This window comes from Phoca vitulina, unplaced genomic scaffold, assembly GCF_004348235.1.
Source record: "Phoca vitulina isolate PV1807 unplaced genomic scaffold, GSC_HSeal_1.0 scaffold3, whole genome shotgun sequence".
Lineage (NCBI taxonomy): Eukaryota > Metazoa > Chordata > Mammalia > Carnivora > Phocidae > Phoca > Phoca vitulina.
The window spans coordinates 66,660,100-66,682,366 of record NW_022589706.1 but is presented as its reverse complement, the minus strand read 5'-3'; the positions used below and the strand labels follow the sequence as shown (position 1 = coordinate 66,682,366).

The 22,267-nt window shown below is 38.9% G+C and overlaps 1 protein-coding gene and 2 non-coding genes across 5 annotated transcripts in view; 1 reads left to right on the top strand and 2 right to left on the bottom strand.

Moving 5' to 3' along the window:
- Window positions 1-10,856: 10,856 nt before the first annotated feature.
- HERC3 (HECT and RLD domain containing E3 ubiquitin protein ligase 3) overlaps window positions 10,857-22,267 on the bottom strand; it is a 118,560-nt gene continuing 107,149 nt past the window's right edge. For all 3 annotated transcript variants that reach the window (XM_032400800.1, XM_032400801.1, XM_032400802.1), the window contains 3 exons: window positions 15,110-15,293; window positions 14,778-14,880; window positions 10,857-12,592 (listed from right to left, as the gene is read on the bottom strand). In XM_032400800.1, coding sequence (XP_032256691.1) covers window positions 12,384-12,592; window positions 14,778-14,880; window positions 15,110-15,293 — 496 coding nt within the window. In that variant the 3' untranslated portion in view covers window positions 10,857-12,383. The remainder of the gene's footprint in view (window positions 12,593-14,777; window positions 14,881-15,109; window positions 15,294-22,267) is intronic.
- On the bottom strand, window positions 16,374-16,469 carry LOC116630347. The gene has a single exon (XR_004298944.1). It is a non-coding gene; the product is annotated as a small nucleolar RNA SNORD21 (small nucleolar RNA).
- Window positions 21,762-21,868, top strand: LOC116630310. Its single transcript, XR_004298913.1, has one exon. It is a non-coding gene; the product is annotated as a U6 spliceosomal RNA (small nuclear RNA).

Genomic DNA, 22,267 nt, shown 5'->3' with positions numbered 1-22,267 from the left:
AGGAGGGGAAGAATGAAGGGGGGGAAATCAGAGGGGTAGACGAACCATGAGAGACGATGGACTCTGAAAAACAAACTGAGAGTTCTAGAGGGGAGGGGGGTGGGAGGAGGGTTTAGCCTGGTGATGGGTATTAAAGAGGGCATGTTCTGCATGGAGCACTGGGTGTTATGCACAAACAATGAATCATGGAACACTACACCTAAAACTAATGATGTAATGTATGGGGATTAACATAACAATAAAAAAATTTAAAAAAAAAAGAAAGCAAATGCAAAAAAAAAAAAAGAAGAAAAACTTTCAATCTTAAACCTTTCAACATTGAGTGTAATGCTAGCTGTGGGCTTATCATATACGCCTTTATTATGTTATGTTCCTTCTATTCTCAATTTGTTGACAGTTCTTAACATGAATGATGTTGTATTTTGTCATATCCTTTTCCTGTATCTATTGAGATGATATATTTATCTTTCACTCTACTAATTTGATGTATCACATTTATTCGTGTGCATACATTAAACCATCCTTGCATTCCAGGGATAGATCCTGCTTGATTGTGGTGTATAATCACTTAAATATGCTATTAAATTTGGTTTGCTAATATTTTCTTGAGAATTTTTGCATCTATATTCACCATAGATATTGGTCTTTAGTTTCCTTTCCTTGTAGTGTCCTTATCTGGCTTTGTTTATAGGGTGCTGCTGGCCTCAACAAGTGAGTTTGGGAGTGTTCCTTCCTCTTCCATTTTTTGGAAGAATTTGAGAAGTATTGGCATTAATTTTTCTTTAAATGTTTGGTAGAATTCACCAGTGAAATCATCTGGTCTTGGGCTTTTCTTATTGGGAGGTTTTTGACTACTGATTCAGTCTCCTTCCTTGTTACTGGTCTGTTCAGATTTTCTATTTCTTCATGATTCATTCTTGGTAGGTTGTATGTTTCTAAGAATTTATGAATTTCTTCTAGGTTATCCAGTTTGTTGTATAATTGTTCATAATAGTCTCTTATGATCCTTTGTACTTTTGCAGTTTCAGTTGTAATGTCTCCTCTGTCATCTACATAGTTATTTGAGTCTTCTCTCTTTTTTTCTTAGTCTAGCTAGAGGTTTGTCAATTTTATCTTTCAAAACACCAGCTCTTAATGTCATTGATCTTTTCTAGTTTTCCTGGTCTCTATTGCTTTTATTTCTACTCTGATCTTTGTTATTTCCTTCCTTCTGCTAACTTTGGGCTTATTCTTTTTCTAGTTTCTTGAGGTGTAAAATTAGGTTGTTTGAGATCCTTCCTCTTTTTTTAAAGATTTATTTTATTTTATTTTATTTTATTTTATTTTATTTTATTTTATTTTTAAAGATTTTATTTATTTATTTGAGAAAGAGAGAGCACAAGTGGAGGGGAGAGGCAGAGGGAGAAGCAGGCTCCCTGCTCAATCCCTGGACCCCGGGATCATCACCTGAGCTGAAGGCAGACACTTAACTGACTGAGTCACCCAGGCACCCCAAGATTTTATTTATTTTAGAGAGAATGAGAGAGAGAGGGAGAGCATACGGGGGGTGGGGGCTGGAGGGAGAAGCACATGGAGAGGGAGAGAATCTCAAGCAGGCTTCACATGCCCAGCATGGAGCCCAGTGCAGGGCTCGATCTCAGGACTCTGAGATCATGACCTGAGCCAAAATCAAGAGTCAAATGCTTAACTGATAGGGCCGCCCAAACTCTCCTTCCTTTTTCTTAATGTAGATATTTATTGCTGTAAACTTCTCTTAAAACCACATTTGCTGCATTCCATAGGTTTTGGTATGTTGTGTTCCTATTGTTGTTTGATTCAAGGTTTTTTAAAATTCCTTTCCTGATTTCTTCTTTAACCCATTGTTTGTTCAGGAGTATGTTGTTTAATTTCCACATATTTTTAAATTTTCCAGCTTTCTACCTGTTACTGATTTCTAGTTTCAAACCATTGTGGTTAGAAAAGATACTTGGTATGATTTCAGTGTTTTTAAACTTACTAAGACTTCTTTTGTGATCTATCATATGATCTATCTTGCAGAATGGTCTGTATGCATATGAGAAGAATGTGTATTTTGTTGTTGGAAAGAATGTTCTGTATATATTGGCCCATTTAGTCTAAAGTATAGTTCAAGTCCAATTTTCCTTGATTTTCTGTCTGAAAGATCTATCAATTGTTAAAAGTGGAATATTGGGGGCACCTGAGTGGCTCAGTCATTAAGCATCTGCCTTCGGCTCAGGTCATGATCCCAGGGTCCTGGGATCAAGCCCTACATCGGGCTCCCTGCTCAGTGGGAAGTCGCTTTCCCTCTCCCGCTCCCCCTGCGTGTGTTCCCTCTCTCACTGTGTCTCTCTCTGTCAAATAAATAAATTTAAAAAATAAAAATAAAAATAAAAGGTGGAATATTAAAGTCCCCTACCATAATTATACTGTTTTCTATTTCTCCCTTTAGATCTATTAGTATCTTCTCAATATACTTAAGTGCTCTGATGTTAGGTGCATATATGATTGTTAGATTTTCTTGGTCAATTGACCTTTCATTGTACAATGACTTTCTTTGATTCTTGTTAATATTTTTGGCTTAAAATCTATTTTGTATGATATAAGTATAGCTACCCCTGCTCTTTTGGTTTTCATTTGTGTTAACATCTTTATCCATCCCTTCACTCTGAGCCTATGTGTGTCCTTAAAGCTGAAGTGAGTCTTTTGTAAGCAGCATGTAGTTGGGTCTTGTTTTTGTTTGTTTGCTTGTGTGCTTGTTTTCTCATCCATCTAGCCACTGTATGTCTTTTGAGAATTCAGTCCATTTATATTTAATTATTGACAGATAAGAACTTACTAATGCCATCTTATTGTTTTCTGGCTGTTTTGAAGTTCTTCCTTTCTTCTCTCTTGCTACCTTCCTTTGTAAATTGATGACTTTTTCATAGTGGTATGCTTTGGTTCCCTTTATCTTTTGTGAATCTACTGTAGGTTTTTACTCTATGGTTACTGTGAGAAATTTTGGAATTTATGTTAGAATAAATAAATAAATAAATCTGGCCTAATCTCTTCATCTGCGAATGGGGACCCCAAGGCCCAGATATTTAAAATAACTTGACTATTTCCATTCAAAATTAAATGTGGCAGGCTTTTTTGTCCCTCAAACTTAGCACTTATGTGAGCTATTGAATATTTGTTTAACTTATTAATGGAAAGCTACTGTTCCCCTTTACCACCTTTAAGGCATTTATTAAGTCTGGTAAAACAATACAATGTAATTTTTAAAAAATTTATTAAAAGTACTTTTTGCTGTGTTTCACACATTTTTGATGCATGTAAGTGGGCTAAATAGCACCATTCGTTAGATTAACAAGTCTCATATTTTTTAAAAGATTTTATTTTGACTTATTTTATAAGATTTTATTTATTTTGACTTATTTATTATGACTTTATATTTGGAAATTTGAACCTCTTGATCCCCTTCATCAGTTTCACCCATCACCCCAACCCTGTCCCCCCGGCAAACACCAGTTTTTTCTCTGTATTTATGATTCTATTTGTTTTTGTTTGTTCATTTGTTTTTTTAGATTTCATATATAACTGAAATCATATGGTGTTTATCTTTTTCACTTAGCATAATACCCCCAGGTCCATCCATGTTGTTGCAAATGGCAAGATCTCATTCTTTTTTTATATCTGATTAATATTCCATACACATACACACAAACACACCCCACATCTTCATCCGTCTATCGATGGACACTTAGGTTGCTTCTCTAACTTAACTATTGTAGATAATGCTGCAGTAAACATGGTGGGGGGGCATATATCTTTTTGAATTGGCGTTTTCATTTTCTTTGGGTAAATATCCAATAGTGTAATTACTGGATCATATGGTATTTCTATTTATTATTTTTTGAGGAACCTCCATACTGTTTCCCACAGTAGTTGTACAAATTTATATTCCCACCAACAGTGCACAAGAGTTCCCTTTTCTTCACATCCTCACCAACACTTATTTTTTGTCTTTTTGATACTAACCATTCTGACAGATGTAAAGTCATATTTCTTTTTGGTTTTGGTTTGTATTCCCTGATGATCAGTGATAATGAACATCTTTTCATGTGTCTGTTAGCCATATATGTCTTCTTGTAGAAAATGCCTATTCAGGTCCTCTGCCCATTTTTCAACTGGATCAATCTTTTTTTTCTCTTATTTTTCATGTTGAGTTATATTAGCTCTTTATATATTTTGGGAATTAACCCCTTATCAGATATATCATTTGCAAATATTTTATTCAGTAGGCTGCTCTTTCATTATCTTCATGGTTCCTTCCCTGTGTAAAAGCTTTTTTTTTTTTTTTTTTTAAGATTTTATTTATTTATTTGACACAGAGAGAGAGACAGCTAGAGAGGGAACACAAGCAGGGGGAGCGGGAGAGGGAGAAGCAGGCTCCCAACTGAGCAGGGAGCCCAATGTGGGGCTCAATCCCAGCACTCTGGGACCATGACCTGAGCTGAAGGCAGACGCTTAATGACTGAGCCACCCAGGCGTCACCTGAAAGCTTTTTATTTTGGTGTAGTCCTGATAGTTTATTTTTACTTTTCTCTCCTTTGCCTGAGGAGTCAGATCTAGAAAAACATGACTAAGACTGATGTGCAAGAGATTACTGCCTGTGTTTTCTTTTAGTTTTCTGATTTCATGTCTCACATTTAGGTCTTTAATTCATTTTATGTTTGTATATGATATAAGAAAGTAGTCCAGTTCCATTCTTTTACATATAGCCATCCAGTTTTCCCAACACCATTTATTAAAGAGATGGTCTTTTCCCCCATTATATATTCTTGCATCCTTTTTTGTAGATTGACCTTCTAAGTATGGGTTTGTTTCTTTAACTGTCAGAACCAACTCATTGGAAGTCTAGAAAATAGAGATTTACAACAACCCAGTAAATGCTGAATCAAGAAAACAGCAACTTAAAAATGGTAGGGGAGCTTTGTGGTATTTTACTTGCCCTGGATTCCCCCACTTCCCCTGCTCAGTGATGGTCTTCAAGATGACAGCCTAGATTTCCAGTGTAGAACCTGATCCTTGGCTTCAGAGGGACCACAGCTGATCTTGTTCTCAAAGAGTTGTGTTTGCTTTGTTTTAATTTTTGAGTATAGTTGACACACAGTGTTACATTAGTTTCCAGTGTACAGCATAGTGATTCAGTTTCTCTACATCATGCTATGTAAGCATGAGTTTATTTCTGGGTTCTTTATTTATTCTGTTCCATTATTTATGGGTCTATTTTTGTAACAGTACCATGCTGTTTTGATTATAATAGCTTTGTAGTGTATCTTAAAATCTGGGATTGTGATACCTCCAGCTTTGTTCTTTCTCGAGATTGCTTTGGCTGTTTGGAGTCTTTGTGGTTTCATATTAATTTGTTCTAACAATTCATTTGTTCTACTTCTATGAAAAGTACTATTGGTATTTTAATAGGGATTGCATAGAATCTGTAGATCGCATTGGGGTAATATGGACATTTTAACAATATTATTCTAATCTATGAGCATGGTGTATCTTTCCATTTATGTCATCTTTAATTTCAATGTTTTATAGTTTTCAGTGTACAAGTCTTTCATCTCTTATTCCTAGGTATTTTATTTTTTCTGGTGCAACTGTAAATGGGATTGTTACCTTAATTTCTCTTTCTGCTACTTGGTTATTAAGTATATAGAAACAGCAACATATTCCAGTATATTACTTTGGTATCGTGCAAGTTTACTGAATTCATTTATTCTAATAGTTTTTTGATAGAGTATTTAGGCTTTTCTATATATAGTATCATGTCATCTGCATATACTGATAGTTTTACTTCTTCCTTACCAATTTGGATGCTGTTTATTTCTTCTTCTTGTCTGATTGCTGTGGCTAGGACTTCTAGTACTATACTGAATAAAACTGGTAAAAGTGGATATCCATCCTTGTCTTGACCCTGATCTTAGAGGAAAAACTTAGTGTTTCACCCTTGAGTATGTTAACTGTGGGCTTGTCATATATGGCTTTATTATGTTCCCTTCAAACAACTTTGGAGAGAGTTTTTATCATAAACAGATGTTGAATTTTGTCAAATGCTTTTTCTGCATCTATTGAGATATGATTTTTATCCTTCATTTTGCTAATGTGATGTATCATGTTGATTGATTTGCAGATATCGAACCATCCTTGCATCCCTGGAATAAATCCCATTTGTTCATGGTGAACAATCCTTTTAATATATTTGTTGAATGTGGTTTGATAAAATTTTGATTTTTTTTTTTTTTTTTTTTGGAATCTATATTCACCAAGTAGGTTGTTTTTGGTTTTGTTTTGTAGTGTCTTTGTTTGGTTTTGGTATCAGGGTAATGCTGGCCTCTTAGAATAAATCTGGAAGCTTTCCTTCCTCTTTTATTTTTTGGACTAGTTTGAGAAGAATAGTATTAGCTCTTCTCCAAATGTTTGGTAGAATTCACCTGTGACGCAATCTGGTCCTGGACTTTGTTGTTTTTTTATTACTAATTCAATTTCATTACTAGTAGTTGACCTGTTCAGATTTTCTATGTCTCCCTGATTTAGTTTTGGAAAATTATGTGTTTCTAGGAATTCATCTGTTTCTTCTTGGTTGTCCAATTTTCAGTATGTACTTTTTCATAGTAGTCTCTTATAATCCTTTGTATTTCTGTGGTGTCAGTTGTAACTTCTCTATTTCTGATTTTATTCAAGTCCTCTTTTTCTTGGTGGGTCTGGCTAAACATTTCTCAATTTTATCTTTCTCAAGAACTAGCTCTTGGTTTCACTGATCTTTCTTCTTTTTCTTTTCTTTGGGGGTCCCTATTTCATTTATTTTTCCTTTCATCTTTATTATTTCCTTCTTCCAACTTTGGGTTTTGTTATTTTTCTAGTTTCTTTAATGTAAAGTTGGATTGTTTGAGATTTTCCTTGTTTCTTGAGATTTGAGATAGGCCTATACAACTGTAAACTTCCCTCTTAGAACTGTTTTTACTGTGTCCAAAGATTTTGGACTGTTGTGTTTTCATTTTCATTTGTCTCCATGTATTTTTTTCTAACTTCCTCTGTCTTGACTCTTTAGTTGTTTCGTAGCTTGTTGTTCAGCTTCCACATGTATGGGTTTTTTCTAGGTTTTTTTTTCCTTGTAACTGATTTCTAGTTTAATACGGTTGTGGTCAGAAAAGATGGTTGATATGATTTCAGTATTCTTAAATTTATTGAGACTTGTTTTGTAGCCTAACATGTGATCTATCCTAGAGAATGTTCCATGTGCACTTGAAAAGAATGTGTATTCTGCTACTTTGGGATGGAAAGTTCTGTATTTCTGTTAACTCCATCTAGTCTGTCATTCAAAGCCATTACTTCTTTATTGATTTTCTGTCTGGATGATCTATCTATTGATGTAAATCAGGTGTTAAAATCTCTTGCTACTATTGTATTACTGACAATTTCTCCCTTTATGTCTGTTAATATTTGCTTTATGTATTCAGGGGCTCCAATTTTGAGTGCATAGATACTCATAACTGTTATATATTCTCTTGTTGGATTGATCCCTTTATCATTATGTAATGCCCTTCTTTGTCTCCTGTCTTTGTTTTAAAGTCTCTTTTGTCTAATATAAATATTGCTTATCCCAGCTTTTCTTCACCTCCATTTGCCTGGAATATCTTTTGCCATCCCTTTACTTTTAGTCTGTATGTGTCATTAAGTCCAAAGCAAGTCTTTTGTAGGCAGCATATAGATGGGTCTTGTTTTTTTTAATCCATTCAGTTACCCTATGTCTTTTGATCAGAGTATTTAGGCCATTTAATTATTGGTAGGTACATACTTATTGCCATTTTGTTAATTGTTTTCTCATTTTCGTAGTTTTTCTCTGTTCCTTCCTTCTTCTCTTCTCTTGTAATTGATGACTTTAGTATTACGCTTGGATTCCTTTCTCTTTATTTTTTGGTGTATCAGAGTTTGCTGGTATGTCATTACCATGAGGTTCATATATAACATCCTAAGTATATAGCAGTCTAAAGTTGATGGTCACTTAAGTTTAAACAAATTCTCAAAGAACTAGATTTCTACTCACGTCCACATTTTATTTATGTCATATTTTACATCTTTTTGTTTTGTGAGTCCCTAATTTTTTTAAATATCAATTTTACTACTTTTGTCTTTTCACCTTCACACTAGTTTTATAAATGATTGATATACTACCTTTACTATATGTTTGCTTTTACTCATTTTTTTCTTTTCAGTTTTGTTTTTATTATGACCTTTTCTTTTTCACTTAAAGAATCCCTTGAACGTTTCTAGTAAGACTGGTTTAGTAGTGATGAACTCCTTTATCTGATGTATGCCTGAGAAACTCCTTATCCCTCCTTCAATTCTGAATGATCATCTTGCCAGGTAGAATATTCTTGGTTGTAGTTTTTTCCTTTCAGCACTTGGAATATATCATGACACTTCCTTCTAGCTTACAGTTTCCACTGAAAATCAGCTGATAGCCTTATGGGGTTTCCCTTGTACATAACTAGTTGTTTCTCTCTTGCTGCATTTTAGAGTGTGTCTTTATCTTTAATCTTTGTCATTTTAATTATTGTGTGTCTTGGTGTGGATCTCCTTGGCTTCATCTTGTTTGGGGTTCACTGTGTTTCCTGGATTTAGATGTCTATTTCCTTCCCAAAATGAGAGAAGTTTTCAGCTATTACTCAAGTTTTCTGCCTCTCTCTCTCCCCCTCTCTTTCTTTTTCTGAGACTTCTATAATGTGCAGGTTAGTACACTTCACACTATCATAGAGATCCCTTAACCTATCCACTTTTGTTTTCTTTTTAATGTTCAGCTTGCATGCTTTCCATTATCTTGTCTTTCAGATTGCTGATCCATTCTTTGCATCCTCCAATCTACTGATGATTCCCTCTAGTGTATTTTTCACTTCAGTTATTATATTCTTCAACTGTGATTGGTTCATTTCTTTGTTGAAAGCCCACTCATCCATTCTTCTCTGAAGTCCAATGACCATCGTTATGACCATTACTTTGAACACTGTATCAGGTAGGTTGCTTATCTTCATTTTATTTTTTTCTGAGGGTTTGTCTTGTTCTTTCATTTGGAGGATATTCCTGTCTCCTCATTTTGTTTGACTTTCTGTATTTCTATGAATTAGGCAGAATAGCAGCTTCTCCAAGACTTGAAGGAATGGCCTTGTGTATGGTCATCCCATGCCTGTTGACTTTGGTTAGCTGGCTAGAGCTGTAACAGGTTCAGGCCAGGGGCCCTAAGGCACTCAGCACTGGGGCAGTCCTGGTGGGATGGCTAGAGCTGAAGTGGGTATGGGGGGACTGGGGGAGGAGGCTCTCAGGGCACTCTGCACAGGGTGCAACCAGAGCCAAAGTGGGTAAAGGCTTGTGCAAAGGGCTCCCAGGGTAATCCACACTGGGAGTACTTAGATGTGTGATAACTGGAACTGTGGTGTGCCAGGCTGGAAGGTCTTGGGGCACTCCTTCCCTGGGGTTCTGGCAAGACAACTTGAGCCAAAGTAGGTGTGGGACTGGAGTGTTCTGGGATGCTTTGCACCTTGGTGAGACAGCTGTAGCTACAGTGGGTGGTGTTCAGGGCTGTCCCAGCTATGCTGTACTGGGGCCATCTTGTGCAGTCTCCTTTAGGGGATGGCCCAGATCTTGCTTCCAGCTGCACTATCAAGGTGGAGGGGAGATGTAAACTATGGTATTCACCTGCCTCTCAGACCCAAGTGCATTCTGCAGCTCCCCAACTGTTTGCTAGAGCTCTAGGGCTGGATCCTTTATATTCCAGTTGCTCTTTAAACCATGTTTTGTTTTGTTTTGTTTTTTTCTGTGCCCCAGGGTGGTTAGGGCTGGTGTGGTCTAGGGGCCCAGGGCCTGCTGAGGGCAGTGGGATGCTTAGGGCACCCAGACTCTGACCCTTTCTGTGCTGTCAAAGTGGAGGGGGAACATAAACAGTGGCTCTCACCAGCTTCTCCAACATCCCACTGGTGAAGGGTTAGTTTCTTTATATTCTAGTTGCCCTTTTAAGCCATTAAGTTTTTCTGTCCCCCAGGACAGACAAATCTCACAGTCCCTTAGTCTCCCTCCCCCCACTGCAGTTCACAGCATTGGGATTGGGGTTCTTGTTACCATGTCTCCTGCCATTGTCTATGTGGTCCCTCCAACCGTTGTTGTACAGGATTGTTCAGTCAGCCCTCAGTTGTTTTTCAGGAGGAACTGCTCTACAGATCAGTATAGCCTTGGTGTGTCCATGGAGGAGGTGAGTTGAGGGTCTTCCTGTGCTACCATTTTAGATCCTCCTTCCATGCACTCTTCTGCTTCTACTGCTGCCACTCTCACTGCTCTCAGAATGGAAAGGACTAATTCCTCCAAATGTACCCCCATCTGGTTTTCTTCTTAAACCGAATTAAGTCCTATCACTCCCTTCTACCCCCACTCCAAAGTTCTCAACATTTTGACAAATCTTGCTTGGCTACCAACTCAAATTCCATTGCTTAGCCTGGTTCCTCAACCCCAAAGCTACCTTCTCCCTGCCCGCCCCCCCCATCTTATTTACCATTATTCTATTTCCTCTGATGCTCTCTTCAAATTGTTCCTGGCCCTTCCCCTCCATGTGAAATGTCTTTTCACCCATCACAACCTTCAGAAATCCCATCCATCCGTCAGGGTACCTGCTCCCCCTACCTTGGGTCCTGCCCCTGCTCTCTTCTCCATTTCCGTACTGCTTGGTCTTTCTTATTATTGGAACCAAATTTGACCTTATATTACTTGAGTAGATAATTCTACTGAAAGCAAGCTACCCATTCTGCAAATACAATAAGAAATAGTTTTAAGTTAAAACACCAAATTTATTGCATTATATTGAACTATATGCACACACATAGAAAATAAACATTTCATATAACTGTATATCTTTTTTAATCTTGTATTATAAAGACTGAAAAAACTACCAATTTAGCAATTGAAATAAGTTTTAAAAACAAAAAAAAAGCAAAAATCTACATCCTTCATTGAGATCTGATGCTGTATCACGGTTCATAAATACTTCATTTTATATAAATAAGTCTTTCCTCTAGTGACTAGGAATTTAAAATTAGGCTGACATGGATTCTTTGATCATGTAGAATTTTCTTATCCCATGATGAAGAAGGTTGAGCATGTCGTTATTTTTGATACATATATTTGCTCTAAACACAATCCCCCCTGAAATCCCACTGTAAACAAACATTTCAAATGCAATAAACAAAAGTCCCATAGTAAAGAATGTCCTTAAGTGTTAGCAATTAGGGAAAAGGAAAAAAAAAATAGAAACTTTGCAATTTAAATAGAAATTAAAAAAATAGACTGCATGCATCCACTAGAAGAGGAAGGGAGCATTAAATCAGGTAACAATGGGATGAAGTGAGTTGAAGGTCTTCCCATGTCAATTGGATGGGAAGAGAGAAAGGGAAGGAGAGGAAGGAAAGAGAAAGAGGCAGAGGGCATAAATTGATAGGGAAAGAGGACAAGAAATTTATTATTTCTACTTTCCTTGGAGAAGACACTCTTAAAAAAATTAATGCAACTTGCTCCAAAAGCGAGATAACCAAAGGAGTAGGGGTCTATCACCTCACCTTATTGTCGAAGGGACTTGGCTGAACAACAAAACAAAATTCGGCTCAGCTGCAATGCTAAGCTGCTCTGCACATCTTTAAGTAGGTCCAGGAATAGGCAGGGCCAAGGGGAGATTGCTACTCCCTTGATAACTTCTTTTTAAAGCAAGATGTGTTCATAAAGGCTCCCCTTAATTCTCCAGAGTTCAGCCAAAATAATGGACCCAGGTTCAGCTTGCTAGATTTGGGACTTTCTAAAGTAGTCCTTGCCTCCTCAGTCCTTAGAGTAGGGCTGCAACAAGCCAGGAGCATGTCCAAGTCTGCAGAGAGAGGAGCCGTCCTGCACGTGCACGTGAGAAAGGACGCAACAGTCAAAATCATTCTTGCAGAGGAATGAGGAGGACAGGAAGCACTGTGAGCAAACAGCAGGGCTGAGAGAGACATTTGGGAAATGAGAGGTTAAAAACCCACTGCCATTTTCTCCAGCAGAGTGCAACATATTCACAAGTGCCAGGAACACTACTAGGTAATTTGGTTTAAAAAGAAAAATGCCAATTTTTCACCCCCGTCCCCAACCCCTGATTTTTCAAAAAGGTTGCCTACTGCTCACAAGCCCAGAAACACATCAACCAGGTTCAGGATTCAAAAGTCCCAACCCACTTAGACAATAAAAAAATAGAACTCCCTTCCCCATGGTTTTCTGTATGGGCCTCCATGTGGACACTGACGAAGGGAGGGAAATCTGGGGCACGCTGGGGCGCCTCAAGCCAAACTAAACCCTTCATAGTTGTCAAGGGCCTGGGTCAGCCGTGTGCTCAGGATCTCTTTGCTGCTGTATTTGGGGAGATCGAGAAGGTTGTAGCAAGTGTGGGCCACGGGCAGGTACTCCTCCCCGCTGGTTGTGGACTGGATGACGATCTGCAGGCTCGCCATGCCGTAGATGGGAATGCGGTCGCTGCCCGTCAGGAACACTGAGGAGAAAGGGAAAGGACTTTAGGAGCCAAGCCGCTGAGGAGCAGCACTCCGCAGCCCTCCACGGAAAGGAGAGGGAGGCGTGACACCCTGTGGCTCGCCTGAGAAGTACACTTTTATGTGCCATTATGCATGAATATTCATCTACGCTTGTTCTTATAAAGCAAAAGAGACTGCATTTCAAATTCTGGGGTGTTTTTTGTTGTTGTTGTTTTATATGGATAAAAATTCTGTTTTTTACTAGTTCATTTCAGACCCTGATTATACACAGACACAAACCACCCGTCCAAATGAAAGATGCCCTCAAATAAAAAATGGCCTCAATCAAATGTATGTCCTCATAAATGTTATGAGCTGTCACAAAATCAGAGAGGAAAAGAAGAGCTGACCTCAGGGGGAAGCCAGGAAGAAGACCATCATCTGTGGGACCTCAAGGTCTCCTCTGGCCAAGGGTCTAGTGTGTATACCCCTCCTGAGCTAGTGAATATCCACTTGGGATCTGTTTGTTCCTTTCCCTAATTTTCTTAAACCAAAAGAGCTGACAATGATGTTATGTTAGACATTTCACTCTTGTAACACACTGTGACTTGGCAAAAGAAAAAAAGAGAGAGCGACCAACACAGCTGTCTTTCCATGTTTTCTAGCACTACATAACCTCAGAGTTAAATTGCTGGAAATTACTACAAACAAATCATTGGTTAAGGAGCACTTTCAAAAAACCTATTACCTGAGGCTGTGGTATATAAACATTCTTGCCAATATCTGCAGAGTTACTAAAAATTTCCACAAGTCTAATGATCTCTGAACAGAAAAATGTCTTTCAAGGAAATCTCCACGACTATGCTCCTCTTGGTTGGTACAGCCCTACAAGTTCCCTTGACAAACCTTAACCTGTCATTTGACTTATATGCCACTGATTCTCAAGAGCCAATGGAACTAAGCAGAGGAGAAGCAGGGCTTTTTTTAAACATTCTTGTATAAGCCCGCCTCTCCCCCCACTTCTCTCATCCTCACTCTGTGGGAGCAGTAGAATCTGGGGGTACACCTTGCATTAATATTAATATATGCTCATGCTTTAAAGCAAAAGGGACTGCCTTTCAAATCATGTTGTTTTATTTTATACAGATAAAAATTTTATACTATTCACCGGCAAATTTCTGACCCTGATTAGATACAGACACAAAGACTAAAACTATTTTTGAAAGGTTGAACGTGTTCATGTAAACTAGGCTTCATTCTCCTTTCCAAGTGTATTACCCTTCTCAAATGTCACCTAGCCAGTCACAAAGGACCATATATTGTATGATTCCATTTATGTGAAATGTCCAAAATAGGCACATCCACAGAGCCAGAAAGCAGATTGGTAAGTGGGGGTCGGGTGGGGTGAGAGGCTGGGAGGAAATGGGGAATGATTGCTGATGAGTTCAAGGTTTCTTCTTGAGGTGATGAACATGTTCTAAAAATTATTGATAGTATCACATTTCTGTGAATATACTAAAAACCACTGACTTATACATTTTAATTGGGTGAATTGTATGCTTTGTGGATCATATCTCAGTAAAGCTATTCTAAATCATATCTCCCCAGTTACATCTGTAGCGGACACTGTAAATTTTTCAAAAGCCTAGGGAGATAAGGGAAGTTAATCCATTTAGATTTTATCAACGTAATATTTTATCATACTCACATATAAAATAACTAATATTTCTAAAGCAATTGAAAATCAGTGAAATGCTTCTTTTCTTTCTTTCATGCAACACATCCTATCAGGCAACAAATACGGAAGTACGACCTATGTTTGCCTAAGATCTCATTAAGAAAAGAAGTAGAGGGCGCCTGGGTGGCTCAGTTGGTTAAGTGACTGCCTTCGGCTCAGGTCATGATCCTGGAGTCCCTGGATCGAGTCCCGCATCGGGCTCCCTGCTCGGCAGGGAGTCTGCTTCTCCCTCTGACCCTCCCCCCTCTCCTGTGCTTGCTCTCTCTCATTCTCTCTCTCTCAAATAAATAAATAAAAAATCTTTAAAAAAAAAAAAAAAAAAAAAAAAAGAAAAGAAGTGGAAATATATTCCCCTCACTTACTCTTTTTCATTTAAGAGTTGACCTTAACCTACAGGGTATATCATCCTCCACCATATGCAACACTAACGTGTGGACAAACACCATGTTAACATGACTGATACTTACAGAGAAACTTCTTCTTCTTTTCCAATGGAAACTCATGAAATGTTTCCCAAAATAGTTTCACAGTGGGATGTGTGGCTGAGTAATCACCCTTGTAGATGGCAGTCTGCCCAAAAAAGACAAATAGAAAAAAAAACCTATCTTAGAGAAGAATATTATAGAGGACATACATTTGTGCACCATTTGCGGTTGGGAATAAGAAATAACCACTGAGATAAGGAGGCCTCCAATTGCTCCTCAAGCACAGACCTCCTGGAAAGAGACCAGGCTCTGGGCCCACCCGGCCAGGCCACGGCTGCTTCCTCGGAGGGAAGGACAGTCCCGTCTCTACTCACCTCTTGCAGTTCCTGCCAGTTGTAGTTGCTGTTCCCCACCATCATAGCCCGCAGTTCGGAGGGCTGAAAGAGCTCAAGCACCTTGCCACCACACACCTTTAGGAAGCCACTGGAGAAGGCTGTGTACCATTCGTGAACTGAGAGCTGGAAGACGTAATTCACGTAAGCATCCACGAACTCCTGCCTGCCAGAAGACCAAAGAAACAGAATACAGTCAGCCCCAAGTCTTGTAGAGGTTCTGGGTGTAGAGAGATGAAAAATGGGATTTCGTCAAATTCTCGCGCCAGGAGGCATCCCGGAGCCTATCAGCCAGCCCGAGGATTCCACCAGCGTTTCAGGTGATCTAGGGGCAGGGAAGACAGGCAGGAAGGGGAGGCGGCCAGGCACGTGGAACCATACTACTGACTTCATTTTACTTGAGGAGCTCCAGTTTTCACCTCGCTTACTGTCCTCCTTAAAATTTAGTTTGGAAAAAAATACAGACTTTTTCTGCTTAAAGAAAAAGTCTAAGATAACGATTCTAGGCTTCCTCCCTTCTCTTCAGAAACGAGTAAAGTTAAACCATGTGCTATTGGAATCCTCACCTATTCTAAAAGGTAATTTCATAACTCCTTTCTGGAAAGGACTGTCTTATACAATGGGCTCCATCTCATTAGTAATCAGTCAAATGCAAATTAAGACAGTGACTTCCTGCAAGTCTGACTCACAGCAAGCTGGTTTCCTGGGCTGCTTATTGTAGATAAGGGGCTGGCTTCCTGGGCAGGTGTCTGCAGGCTGCAGGTCAGAGTTCTATTTTTACATATGGTCTGGCCATTGTCTATATGCATTCGGTCTCTCCCTAGTGCGAATGTCAACTGCGAACTGAGACGTAACATCTGGGAGAATAAGTTGCCAATACCTGGAAAAGCTGAAAATGTAAATACCCTTTAACTGAGCTACTCCCCTACCAGGGGGGCGGGCCCAGACAGACTCTCACCTGAGTGCACAAGACAAGTACACAGATGTTCACTGCAGCATTTTCTTGTAATATAGAGAATGGAAGACAAAAAACTGAATATCCATTAATATGAGAATGGACCAAAAGAAGATGGTATGGTCATAAGACAGAAACCATAAAGCACATTATTTTAATGGAATTAACCAGGCCCATATTTATCAAAACGAACAGAATCTCAAGAACAATGTTTGAGTGAAACCCAAGTGTTTGATTGTTAAGTACACTATGATAGCATTTACGTAAGTTGTTTTTCTACATTTTTCTTTCCCTGCCATCAGTCCCATCTTGAATCAATTAACTGCATCATATGCAACCACAGGACCAACTACTGACTGCTCAGTTAGTGCGGTATCATCATTCAGTGTTTTTTTTTTTAACATTTATAACAATACTGTCTGTAAGGGGCAGTGGCCCTGCTACTTACATCTTGTGACCCTTGGGTAAGTTATTTAAGCTCTCTGTGCCTCAATCCCTTCATCTGTAAAATGGGAAAAATAAGAGTATATATAACCCATGGGACTGTTACAAAAATTAAATGCATAAATACATGTAAAGGTCTTAGAACCAGGGCTGCTTTGTAAATATTAGCAATTATTACTGAATAGTTTATGGCTATAAGACTTTGTTTATTATGAGTGAAATTGTATATGTGGTGTAGGCAAGAAATGTGGGTTAATTTTTAAAAATAAAAGCATTAATTAATTGGTCTTAATATACACATTACAAAAGTATAAAAACAAGAAAGAACCGGCATCAAATTCATCAGTGTTTTGCTTGGGTGAGAGAGGAGGGTGGATGAGAGGGAAGGGAGTAAGAGGAGGCACAGGAATCTTGGTCATTGTTTTATTACAAAACTGAAGCAAATACTGTTTACTTTGGTTCATACATACAGAGATGTCTGTCATTTTAGTCTGTACTTTTCTGTATTTTAAATTTTTTTCCTAAAAATTAAATAAATCTGACATTATGAAGACAGATCCTTTCTACTTATCCTTCACCATAATATCCTACTTCGTAAAACTCCCCTTGAACATCTTAGGTTTCCTCCAAGCAAACACTTCTTCCACGACCACCATCTCACCCCTAACTAACCAACAGGCAGTCGTACAGTGGAGAAGTGAAGCAGAAGGGATTCAAATGCAGGCTCCGCCATGTCCCCTATGCTAACTACTAAGCCTTTCTTTTCTCATCTCTAAGATGGGGTAAATGTTGAGTGTTTTGTTTTTTTTTTTAAGATTTTTATTTATTTATTTGACAGAGAGAGAGAGACAGCGAGAGAGGGAACACAAGCAGGGGGAGTGGGAGAGGGAGAAGCAGGCCTCCCGCGGAGCAGGGAGCCCAATGTGGGGCTCGATCCCAGGACCCCGGGATCATGACCTGAGCCGAAGGCAGACGCTCAACGACTGAGCCACCCAGGCGCCCCAATGTTGAGTTTTTAAAATAAAAGCCACTAATACAGAAAGATTATTGTACATCTTAACCACAGATGCTGAAAGTTTCTTACACCGCATTCAATGTACTACTTTCCTAAAACCCATTGGATAAAACGAAGAGGGTTTTCCTGGTACAACTGCCTAAGAGAAGCACCATCAGCATGATTTTTTACTGTAGACGGTGATGGTTAATTTTATGTGTGGACTTGGCTAGGCTACGGTAGCCAGTTACTTAGTCAAACACCAGTCAAGATGGCGCTGTGAAGGTATTTTTTAGATAGGATTAATATTTGAATCCATAGACTCTGAGTAAAGCAGATTAGTCTTCATAATGTGGGTGGCCCTCACCCAATCAGTTAAAGGCCTTAAAGGCCTGAGGTCCTCCACATCCTCCAAAGAGGAAGGAATCTGGCCTCCAGACTGCAACATTCATTCCTGCCAGAATTTTCAGCCTGCCAGCCTGCCCTGAAGATTCCCAACTTGGCAGCCTCACAATCACGTGAGCAGATACCCAACGATTAGTATCTCTTTCTGTCTTTCTTTCTTTCTCTATATATGTATGTATATACACACATATATGTTGCTTTTGAGCTCGGCCATCAGTATTTTCCTGCCTCCAGACTGTAACAGAAGCATCAGCCCTTCCCGAGTCTCAAGGCTGCTTGCCTTTGCACTAGAACTACAACCAGTCTCCTGGGTCTGCAGCCTGCCGACTGCAGATCCTGGGCCTGGTCTGCTTGCATTTACATACATGAGCACACGTGTGCGCACACGCACACACCACCCCCTACTAGTTCTGTCTTGCACATATACATCTCCTACTGGCTCTGTTTCTCTGGAGAAGCCTAATACAGATTTTGGTACCAGAAAGTAGGGTACTATAATAGCAATGACCTGTAAGTGTAGAATGACTGTGGAATTGGGTAACAGGTAGAGACTGTCAGAGTTCTGAGGCAGTTAATAGAAAAAGCCTATACTGCCTTGAAGAGACAGTTGATAGAAACAGCAAAGGAGATCCTGATGAAGGCTCCAAACGAAAAGAAGAGAGCTGTAGAGAAAGCTTGTGTTGTCAGAAAATAAACATACATCATAAACAGAATTTGGCAAGAAATATGAATATTAAAATGCTTCTGGTGAAGTCGCAGATGGAAATGGGGAACATGTTATTTATTGGAAATTAGAGGAAAGGAACTCTTATTATAAAGTGGCAAAGAACTTGGCCAAATTGTGTTCTAGTGTTTTGGGGAACTTGTAAGTGATAAACTTGGATATTCAGCTCAGGAGACTTCCTAGCAAAGTCCTGAAGGTATGGTCTAGTTTCTTCATACTGCTCATAGTAAAATGAAAGAGGAAAGGGATAAATTGAAGGAGGAATTGTTAAGCAGAAAGGAATTAGAACTTCAAGGTTTGGAAAATTCTTAGTCTACCCAGATAACACCCTCTGGAAACAGGGCCAAGGGTATGGCTGAAAAATGGTTTGCTGAAGAGATCAAGCACATGGATTCATGAATCCTATCAATCATCTCAGCAGAAGTTGGAATAGAAATGTGGTTATCCACGAAAGATCTGTGGAGAACCCTCTTGTCTAATGACTTGGACCCCCATGAATTGCCTGGAAAGCCAACAAAGTTTAAAAAAAAAAAAATTCAAGAATAGAAACACTGACAGTTTGCACCAAAGAGGCAGAGCTGGACAAAACAAAGGACGGCTATTGGATTTCTGGGATTCTACTGTTATGCAGTGAGCCTACAGAACCAACTGGCTGTAAACAGGTGTTATCTTTTAAGACAAGGGAAAAATGGCCCCAAAGGCAAATCAGAGTCCAGTGAGCTTCTCCCTGCCACCATGGGCACAGGTTGAGGAACCAGGGCCAGTAACTTCCTGGCCCCGGAGTAGGGCCACCACCCCTGTGGGCCAGAGGACACAGCCTAGACCCAAAGAGGATTATTCTCCAAACCTCAAAATCCAGTGAAATTTTCCCTGCTAGGTCAAAGACTTGCTTGGGACCTATGACCTCTTTTCTCCTGATGTCTCCCTTTTACAGTGGAAATGTCCATCCTATGCCCGTGCCCATGATCGTATTTGGAAGCAGATAACTTGTCTGGCTTCACAGCAGTGGAAGAATTTTACCTCAGGATTAATCAAACTCTGAATCTCACCCATACCTGATTCAGATGATACTTACAGGGTATATTAGCCAAGGTTCTCCAGAGAAACAGAACCAGTAGGGTTGTGTGTGGGGGGGGTGCACATACATGTATATAAATGTAGGCAGACAAGCCCTGATATCTGCAGTCAGCAAGCTGCAGACCCAGGAGAGCCAATGGTGTAGATCTACTAGTGCAAAGGCAAGCAGGCATGAGACTCAGGAAGGGCTGATGCTTCAGTCTGTAGGCAGGAAAAAACTGATATCCCAGCTCAAAGGCAGTCAGGCCGGAGGAGTACCTCTTACTCAGCCTTTCTGTTCTGTTCAGGCCTTCAACTGATGAGACCCACGCACATCAGGGACAGCAATCTGCTTTACTCAATTTCCCATTCAAATGTTAACCTCATCCAGAGACACCCTAACAGACATATGACCAAATATCTAATTACCCCATAACCCAGCCAAGTTGACACCTAAAATTAACCATCATGAATGAGACTTTGGACTTAGAGTTGATGCTGAAATGGGTTAAGACTTTGGGGGATGTTGGAATAGGGTGAATGTATTTTATAGGTGAAAAGGACATGACTTTTGGAGACTGGAGGATGGAGTGTTATGAGTTGGACTGTGTCCCCCTAAAATTCATATATTGAAGTTCTACCCCCAGTGCCTCAGAAGATGACCTTATTTAGATATAGGATCTTTACAGAGGTAATCAAGTTAAAATCAGATCATCAGGCTGAGCCCTAATCCAACATGACTGGTGTCCTTATAAGAAGGGAAAATTTGGACACAGAAACATGCACAGAGGGAAGACAATGGGAAGAGACAAAAGGAGAAGATGGCCATCTGCAAGCCAAGGAGAGAAGCCTCAGGAGGAATCAACCTTGCCAACACTTTGTTCTTAAACTGAGACAATAAATCGTTAAGCCACTTAGTGTGTGGTACATTGTGATAGCAACCCTAGCAAACTCATACAGAGACTCTAATCTCTGTATGTCAATTAGTATTGCTCTAAACACATTCTTTTCTTTTATAATGATCATTAACAGTTATAAAGTGTATTAGGTGCTAGTCACAGCAATAAATTCTTAGATACACACTGTATCGGTGAATATTCAAAACTACCCTTTGAGTGAATGGTATGAGAATTATGTCCCAATAAAAATAAATATACACACTTTTTAAAACAACAGCTTTTTGAGATTGCAGAGATAAATTTTCAATTATTTTCCATTGTCAGAAATTCTCAAGTAAATTGTCATTATTCCAATTTCAGAACTAAATCCAAGACAAACAGCTAGTACATGGGCAGGGACAGAACTTGAAGCCAGATGTCTGAATGTGCTCCCAACCACCTCACCTAAGTGCCCTCCCTCTGCCCTGCCTTGATTCTTTCATTTCCAATGTGACAGCTACATGAGAAATTACAATATGCTGAGATCAAGGTTTCACAACATGATAGCTCATCTACATTATTCACAATTCTGTGTTACTGCAGCCTCAATTATATACTAGAGTCCATAAAGTCTGCAAAATGAGACATAAAGTCTGCAAAATGAGACATTTTAAATGAAGTGACATTTTAAAACACATAAATTTAAAAAAGCAAGTACTATATCCATTGTCAATGGTTTTTAAAAGTCTGAATTCAAACTCTAGTAAGGGTCTTTAAAAAAGTTTGCTAAGCTGATGCAGAAATTAATATAGAAAGGTAAAGTAACTAGAAGAGCCAAAACAATTTTGAAAAAGAACAAAGTTAGAGAACTGAACATTACCTAATTTCATGACTTATTATAGAGTTACAGTTTTCAAGTGTAGTGTTGATGAAAGGAGAGACATATAAATCAATGCAAAAGAATCAAAAAGCCCAGAAATAACCCCACACAAATAAGGTCAATTAATTCTCAACAACTTTGCAATTCAACAGAGTGTTTTCAATAAATGGTGCTGGATCAACACAATACCATATGCAAAAGGTATATATCCATATACCTCACACCATTATAAAGGCTAACTCAATAAGGAACATGGTCTAAAACTTAAAGTTATAAAACTTCTAGAAGAAAACATAGTGTGCTCACTTTGGCAGCACACATACTAAAACCGGAACGATACAGAGCAGATTAGCATGGCCCCTGTGCAAGGATGACAGGGAAATTTGTGAAGCGTTCCATATTTTTCTTTCAATAGTTACTCTGATTGTAAATGTGCTAAATGTTCTAATCAAAAGACACAGGGTAAGAGACTGGATAAAAAAGCAAGACCCATTGATATTCTGTCTACAAGAGACTCATTTTAGACCCAAAGACACCTCCAGATTGAAATGAGGGGGTGGAGAACCATTTATCATGCTAATGGACATCAAAAGAAAGCTGGAGTAGCAATCCCTTATCAGACAAATTAGATTTTAAACCAAAGACTATAATAAGAGATGAAGAGGGATACTATATCGTAATTAAAATCCAACAAGAAAATCTAACAATTGTAAATATTTATGCTCCTAACTTGGGAGCAGCCAATTATCTAAACCAATTAATAACAAAATTTGAAAAACACATTAATAGTAATAATAATAATAC